This window comes from Austrofundulus limnaeus, unplaced genomic scaffold (genome assembly GCF_001266775.1).
Source record: "Austrofundulus limnaeus strain Quisiro unplaced genomic scaffold, Austrofundulus_limnaeus-1.0 Scaffold2, whole genome shotgun sequence".
Taxonomy (NCBI): Eukaryota; Metazoa; Chordata; class Actinopteri; order Cyprinodontiformes; family Rivulidae; genus Austrofundulus; species Austrofundulus limnaeus.
The window spans coordinates 4,449,134-4,457,978 of NW_013952404.1; the positions used below are offsets into that span (position 1 = coordinate 4,449,134).

General features: G+C 38.1%; 1 protein-coding gene and 1 long non-coding RNA gene across 2 annotated transcripts in view; one reads left to right on the forward strand and one right to left on the reverse strand.

Annotated features, from left to right (window-relative positions):
• The window catches only part of LOC106519843 (uncharacterized), a 33,906-nt gene that overhangs the window by 18,042 nt on the left and 7,019 nt on the right, over positions 1-8,845 (forward strand). The window lies entirely within an intron of this gene.
• pak6 (p21 (RAC1) activated kinase 6) overlaps positions 1-8,845 on the reverse strand; it is a 27,074-nt gene that overhangs the window by 10,748 nt on the left and 7,481 nt on the right. The window contains exon 2 of the mRNA XM_014011646.1: positions 1,199-1,446. Coding sequence (XP_013867100.1) covers positions 1,199-1,402 — 204 coding nt within the window. The 5' untranslated portion in view covers positions 1,403-1,446. The remainder of the gene's footprint in view (positions 1-1,198; positions 1,447-8,845) is intronic.

An 8,845-nucleotide genomic window follows, 5' to 3' on the forward strand; every position in this document is an offset into this window, starting at 1 on the left:
AGTAAAGTACAGATAACCAAGATTTCCACTTAAGTACAGTAACAAAGTATTTGTACTTCGTTACTTTACAACTCTGAGTAAAAATGACACAATTGCTGCTCAGAGGAGGGTTAAATTTAGAAGTGAGAATGCGTAAAGGACGTCTTTGTCGTTCTTCAAAGACATCGACTGGTTCCTTTCCCCCAGTGGCCTCTTCTGACAATACTCTGACAAATTTACCAAGCAAAGACAGAAGCTTCTGCAGCTGCTTCTAAACTTCCAAGTAACACAGATTCCAGCTCTTCAGACCTTTTAAGTGGTATGAATAGTTGGCAGGCATGCAAACGGCCTGAACTTGCCCTGACATAAAACAACCAAACCTCAGATGTTTTGGCAGAATAGCGTTACGGTAAGAGGGAGCGCATGGTGGCTTATTAGTCAGAGAATCGTGTTCCTGTTACAACAGTAACAGCCTCTCCTGTTTCTCTGCCTAAAACATCCACACAGAGGGCTGAGGTCAGATCACCTCTCTGAGAGCGGACGATGAAGGCCTTGGTGTTATTTATTCYATTCATAGAAACAAAACACCCTTTAAGTATCAAATTTGACTGGATTTGTGCATCAGTTTGAAGGTTTCCCCTTTTATTTGGGGGTGTTCTTTAAAAACAAGGTTTCTGTGCTCATACTGATGAGGCAGGTAAAAGTATAAATCTGACCTAAATGCTGACACGGCGGGTCTCGTGTTGCACTGCTCTATTTGCCTTCGCATCACAGAGCTCTTTTTTTTTTTCTGGAGGGCCATAAAAGCATCAACATTATGCTCGGTGAAGCATGGAAATCCTGAGATTTGCAGACTGGATGGCACACAGGCTTTTCCTCTGCTGTACCTGCACTTTTCTATTCCTTCTCTCTTGACATCTGTGGGAAGGCACCATCTACTGTTATTAATTGCCTGCATGCAGTAATAAATCTTGCAGCCCCCCATGAGGATTCAATATTGTACAGCCAGTGTACACAGCAGGATCATTAGCCTAGGCCGGTGATAGATAAAAAATATATATAGAAGAAGGGGGGAGCAGTCATTCTATGTTGTCATCAAAGTTTTGTGAAATATTCTGAGACAGCAGAAGAAATTTACTGATAAAGCTAACAACATGACTGTTTTTTGTTTTATTTATCAAAGAACATTATCTATAATAAACGGAAGGCGTAAAAATACCTTCTTTGGCCTCAGCTCCACCTCTGTGATCCTGGAGGGGTCCACCATGGGTTTGGGCCTCCGCAGGTTCTCGATCAGGCTCTGCCATTGCGTCGGCAAGCCCACAAAGCAACCCCGCTTGGCGTCAAACGAGGTGTGGACGCGGTGCTCAAAGTTTCTGGGCGCTGAAATCTCGGGCCTCTTCTTCTTCTTCTTGCGGAACATCTTCAGGTCCGAAGGGGCGGCAGCCTGCTTGCTTCAAAATGTCCCTGTGGAGAGAAGYGTTCGGTTTAAAGCACTTTGGGCGGCACCTGATTAAATAGCAGTAACCTTGTTTGAATGTAAGCAAATTTCTTGCGCTGCAGAGCAGTTAAAAACAATCGTTCTACCCTCTGACTAGGTGTATTCAAATGCAATCTTCAAAACGATATTTCAGCTTGTAAAACATTCAAATGGCCTCTCTTCTCTTCAAGCTGTCTTGCGTCCCAGAACATGAGAATGCCCCACATTTCCCAGAGCCTTGAAGGCTGTCACGAGCGCCTTCCACTGAAAACAGCTCCGAGGAGAGTGGACGGATTTGTAAGCACATGTGTAATGAAGGATATCTGGTCAATTAAGGCTTATTCATTCTCTCTCTGCCCTTTTACAGACGAGCAGGCCGGGCTGGCCAGCGCCTACGGGCTTCCACTGCATTAGCAACAAAACACACACACATAAACCATACCAAGCTATCCTTCAAACCCTTTATAAACCTTTTATATCCGATTCTAATTAGTAGCTAGTACGCCCTCTGATTGCAGAGAGGGCCACCAGTTAATCTTYGGACATATTTGCTGAGCCACTGACTCAGGTTTACTGTATGTTCAGCTTTACTTTCTATTCAAGTGGAGGGAAATAATTAAATACGTTACATCTCATTTTCTTTGCTGCACAGCTGCACCGAGAGATAATCACCCACACTTAGCCTTGTGACTAATATTTATACGGTTTTACGTGGATCGTGTTGAAAAGAGCATCCTGGAAAACCACTTTACTGACGATAACGTCTTAATAACTGCTTCCAAACGTTGCACCAAAAYTCAGCAATTTTTAGGAACTTTGTCCAAAATGATGCTTATAGTTCCTCCTCTCCTCCTATAACTAGAAGTGCATGAAGAACTTGGAAAAAGTAACTAAGTAAAGGTAAAAACACTTTAACAGAAAATGGCGTCACAGATGAGAAAAGTACTYAAGTAAAACTAGTCATAATAATTGAGAAAGAAAGTTAAATTTATTTTTTATACACACTCTAAAAAACAAAGTGTTGAATTTACTTAACCAAATTATGTCAACTGATTCCACTAAACCAAAGCAATTCAAYTAAATTGCTCAGTGGGACACAGTTACTGAAAGCCAACAGACAAAAAAAGGCAAAACAGTTTCATGTTTTTCTGATTTAAAATATAACATAAAATAAATTAGATATTAAATTTTAAAAAGATTATCTATAGTATTTAAAATCTAATTTTTATATTAAATAAAGTCATTGGAAGGCATATTTTGGCAAAGTCTAAATAAAAGTTTTATTTTAACTCATCAGGGGACCGTACTTAAGTCACGCACAGGCCACATTCGGCCCKTGGGTCACCAGTTGAATAGCCCTACACTAAACTGAGTTAGTAAACTGAGTATATTTAGCCATTTATATATTTTCTTTTAAGAAAATATGTAAATTGCTTTACTCAACTCGGTTTAGTCATGCTGAATTACTGTCATATTTAAATTTGTGGCGTCACAAAGTGTTAAATTTTAAGGTTATACGTAAAAGTGTAATTTTTGTTTTTTAAATGTAACAGAAAAAGCAAAAGCTACGATTWAAAAAATACTTGGTAAAATTACAGATCCTCAAAAAAAAWGACAAGTACTATARCAAAGTAAATGGACGTCATACACACCCCTGGTTATAACTAAACTCAGAAGGTTTGTTGAGGCTGTTGCACTCGTAAAGATAAGTCATCCCTGTGTAAAACTTCATGGATATGTTAAACAGTGACAGAAGAAAATTATAATTTTTTTTTTCATTTTATTTTTTTCTCTGAAAGTACAAAGACTTCACAGGTTTACTACAAGTGTTTACATACAAGTAAAAGATGGTAAACACATCCTGATCACTGTGAGCTAAATCACTTGTGACCAATAAACTAAAAAGCACTCCAAATTCAATTAACGCCTCTTGTTTATTTTAGCCTAATTCAGCCTTAGAGGCCTACAAGGTGCCCTGAGCTTATCTGACAGCCTCCCATCATGCATTGTGGGAGCTGAGAAAATGAGTTTTGCCGCCCTCTGTGACCCAGCAGGCAATCACGCCGGCAGCCTTTCCTCCCTCCGCTTCCATCCCTGAAAACCAGCGTGGCTCTAAACGGCTTCAACGATGCCCGATATAGGAGACGTACTGTTGACTAAAACTCACGCCACTCACCMCCGCCGCATCACTGATGGTGCTGGAGGAGATCAGGCCTACCGGTCGCCCGAGCCAAGCCCCRCTTCAATACTGTAATGAGGGCTGGGATGCGAGGAGAGACGTGTCACTGTCCAAAGATAATTCAGTCAGAAGGCTAATATGCTAAGTGTTGCATAAACGTATCACTCTGTGCTCACCCTATGTCCATAATGTGATGCTGAGGAAGACTTTAATTGCATCTGACAGGGACATTATGGTGAGAGGAGAGAGGAAGTTGTGTCCGAGATCACAGGCAGAGCGGGAAGCATTGTAGAAAACAGAAATCCATTTTCCTTCACACAAACATAAAAAGGCTTTTAACGCCCAGTTGTTATGTCTTTTCAAATTACAAGTGCCTGGGGAAGAAACGAGGTGCAAAACTGAAGATTRTTATCTGTGTTTTCCTCCGCTGGACATCAAATCGTCTTCTTAGGTAGCTGTTCGATGTTCCTGAACAAATATTTACACATTTTACATTCAYGAATTCCTTTAAAAACAGATCAATCATTATTTACACCTGAGTAAAACGCATTCTACCATCAGTAACAGGGAGACAAACAGAGAAGCTGGCTTCATCATCAGTTTAAGCTAGAGGAGAAATACAACAGATTATTAGGGCYACACTATGAGATATTTTTTATTACAAGAATAAACTAATGTAGGTGCTAACTTGATGTAGGTTTTACAAATAAGGAACTCTTTTACCACATCAGCATCAAATTTATATCAGTTGCGGGACTAAATGGATTCATATGATAAAAATTGGCATTAATGGCTGCATTGTTGGATTTTGTCATCACATGATGTGGATGGAAGTACCGCGGTAGTTACACTAACCGTGACCCAAAAGTAAGCAATTTCACTTTATTTGCAAAACATTATGACTTTAATGTTTTATTAGAGAAAAAAAATTGTAGTGTGGCCCTAATAYTCCATCATAGAGAGCAGACTRTTTGACCAGTGTTGCAGTTTGAAGAGTCTAGAGATCCAACTTATCACTGGGAACAAGTTGAAAGACACACATATTTCTGGTCAGGGCAAACTGAATTCAAATGTTGATGCATGWATTGATTCACAAGGTTTAATAACATGCACCTGACCCTATTATGACCTGTCCCACTCTGCYAGGCCTGCGTCTGTCTTGATAACAATATCCTATTGATCTCTGAGATGAAGCTGATGCACAGGGGTGAACGGTACCCAGAGTCTGATCTCGCTTTCTGGTCACATCTCGCAGGAAGCTGCTGGGACTTGACCCTCTGCCTCAGTGGCTTGTCTTGAATCTATCAAAGTGCTGAGGCTGAAAATCGCCAGATATGAAGTACTGGAAAGSGATGAGGTCATCCCAAAGATTCTGCTACATTTTCTACAATTTTTTGCTGAGGYGAGAAATGAAATATATCTGAAAGCCAAAGAAGTTGAGAACGTGCACGTTATAATAACTACACCTTATTTAGTCTTAATCATTAATAAATGGTTAGTTAGCCTTAAAAACATCATTACTTTAATTATTCATGCTTAAGTTATAAGTTACATTTTTTAATGCTTTATTTTTGCCAACACCAACATACTCATTGTTTATYCATGCTTAATAACTCATGAATTACGGTAACTATTCTGTAAATGTACTTTCACACCAGGTGTYAGACACGTATGAATGGTTAGAGGWCATTTGAATCGACTAATCCTGTTGTTCATCAATAATTAAAGCAGTAGTTAAGTCTTATTGTGAACCCTTCTAAAGTCCATACTGCAGGAAAGTGCCAGAAGCTTTAAAAAATTATATTTTGCAATAAATTGTTTTTGCCTTTTTTTGTCACTATCCAAAATATGCTAAGCAGAATTTTATTTATTTGAATGTTGATAGGGCTGCAACACCTAATCAAATAATTAGTAAGTTATTAAAAGTGTTGGCAACAAATTTCATTATCAATTTGTTGTGTCGGGCGATTTAYGATGGAATTAATTWAATGATTAAGCTTTAAGTTTTAATTTGCTGCTATATCTGAGTGAAGACATTTGCCTTACRTACTTGTCTTRACCTAATACTGCAAATAAAACAAGGCATTTATTGAATTATTGTAATAAGCATCTGTCTGGACTGAAAGTATTCTAAACATGATTGTATAAAAGATCAAAGATAAAGACTATTATAATAGTTCACTCTTCCCTCAAGGACATAATTTACAAAGCTCATGGAGAGAAAATAGGAAGAGATTTTCAARGWTATAGCACACATTTGTGTAGATTCATTGTTTTTTACCGAAGCTATTTGACAGACATTATGATGCATTACAAATTCTTTACAATTTAATATCATAGTAACAGAATTCTCTAACAACAAACAGTTTTTTGTGCAATTTGCTATGTCAGTTTTGGAATAAAAAGGGTCCAAATTATAAAAGTGTTGTTGTTTTATGTTTTCAGATTCATCGATTAATTGGGGGAAAAATCAAATGATTTATCGATTTGTATAACCCTTAATGGCATCCCTAAATGTCGACAAAACCCTGAAGKGTCGTTCCTTTTTACTTGTAAAATTAGACTAAAATTCTAGTCAGGTCAAACACTTTCTAATAATTAATACATGTCTATCACATGGCGTTAAAGTACATTCATATGAGCATTTACAKACATGTTCACACAGTAAAGAAAAGTTCATTTATGAGTTGTTAAGCATGAACAATGAGAGTGTTGGTTTTAGAAGTAATTAGCCTTTATGGGTAAAGCATTCATAGATGTGGTAATTTATAGCTTATTATAGTGCTGGGCGGTATACCATTTTGTACCAAAAACCGGTTTTTATTTTTGTTATGATATGAATTATCTGAATACCGGACATTGCGGTTTAAAAAGCCTGAACATGTGCGGAACGTTTCGTCGCGGCCACCAGTGAACTGTTTCCCTGGGGACACATTTCTTTGCAGCACCGCTAAGCGCATTAGCATGCTAACGTTATTGTTGGAACAACTGGCGGCGGATGGTGTTTCAGCTGCTTATATTGTCTGACATTAAAAAAAACATCCCGTTTTCACCATCGCTGAATGTAGTAAACACCTCTTCAGTGACGTTCACGGTTAGAATTAACACGCAACKTTATAATGGAGACGTTATTGCATGGAGACTGTAGCGTGCTTCTATTGTGAAAAGCCGCAGTGGGGCGGGGGAGTAGTTTTGTAGTGTAACTGAGTTGACTGGTGTGTAAAATGAGTCATCCTTTTAAGTTTTATTAACACGTAACGATAGACCAGATAATGATTTTTTTCTCAACCCTTCACGATCCGACCTAAATGCACGATTACTGTCTACAACTAGGCAAAGAAGAAAAGACATACAAGAGGAGGGAAACAGTGACACAGAGGTACAGTAAAAGAAAAAAAGTCAATAAGCAAAGTTTGTACGTTTTATTCTCAGCTGAGCTGTGAGGAAAAAATACTGTGAAACCGGTGTAAATGCTAAAAATACCGTGATATAAAATTTGGGTCATACCGCCCAGCTCTAGCTTATTAAGTATGAATCATCCTTAATTAATGATGTTTGCAAGGTTAAATAATCATTTATTAAGGATTAAATAAGGTGTAGTTATAAAGTGTTACCAAAGCAGCAGAAACTTACAAACTGTTAAAAGATATTGAAGCATGGAAACTGGGGAAAAAAACAAAAAAACATGCAAATAGACCTTATTTCTCTCCAGTGTGTCATCACTTAATCCCATCCCAATCCCGAGGCTCGGTATGAATATCCAGTAACAACATTACCCCTGCGATGGATGGAGCTCCTTCACCTGGCAGAGCAGCTTGGCCTCTCATGCCATGCAGAAATTCAACCAGGCGTTCCATATGTTTCCTGCCGACAACATGACAGAAGAGGAGTGGGCACACTCGCCTTCCTCTCATGTTCAAACCACCCGAGCGAAGAGTTGTGGCCGAGTGGGAGGGGATTGAGAGATAAGAGTGAGGGATTGGATTTGCTTGGATGTTAGCACTCCCAGTTCTGCTGAATGATTTTTGTTTTCACCCCCCTTATTTGCCCCTCATTCTTGCCTCTTGTTTTCTTGCTCAGAAATGTAGCGAATATGCAGGTGAATGTGTTTGCAGGATTAGTATTTTGTTCAGACTTTCAGTGATCTAATTTTAGCACACATCATCCCCCTCCACCTTCCATCCTCTCCAGCACCAGACACGTGTTTATTTTGTACAGGATTCATGTCAGATAGTGAGGTGAGGGTGGGAGATGGTGGAGATGAGGTAATCCTCTTTTTGTTTTTTGTAAATGCACGTTTAAGATTAATCCTGCTATAATGACTCGCAGAACAACACAGATAGCATCAAGTTCTTAAAGGGAACTCTGTCTAGTTGGAACATTAGACGTTATTTGTTAAACATTTACTTCAACTGTAAAACAATAAAATTACTGTTGGCTGTTTAGTTTTTATGAATTAAAAAACATATTGTCACATGGATGGCAACATTTTATCACCGCCGCAAAGCAAACCGGGTAAATGGTACAATGCTGAGAGCTCTATCCATTCTGAAGGTTAATCTTGGACTGCAACTAGCCTGTTAGCTTTAACGTTAGCGCCTGAGCTAATATAGGGTAGACTGAGTACATTTGATTGTTTGCAGCAAGTGTTAGTTGTGATTTTTGCTGTGCACATGTGCATTAGTGTCCTCTTTGATAGTGGAAAATTTGAACTTTATRAAAAGCGCCACTCCAAAGATATTGACAAACATATTTTTTGACAGGCTAGATTTTAACTTTACCATGTTCCTTCTACAGTAAATRTCTTATTACCCTTATRTGACATCTAAATGTAACTTGAATATATGCAAAYATTATTTTGTCCCCTAAAAGATAACATATTTAATGACATCATGGCATCAAAGAACATTACATAATCCAGTGAAATGTGCAACATGTTCACTGTACCCAGCGTTGATTTGCATGGTGTTTAGCAGCAATAGTTTAAGAATGTTCATTAATTAATTTGAATTTAATAGACCTTAAATAAGCTATTATTTGAATGCAAACCATTCATGTGAACTGTAGAACATTTAGTAATACTAACATACTGCAAAACAACAAATTATTATGTATCTGTTAAATATTAAATTTGTTTTGCTCTTTTTAACTTTTAACCTATCAAGTCAATGTAAATGAAAGAAATACATTATTGAAGTGTATAACAC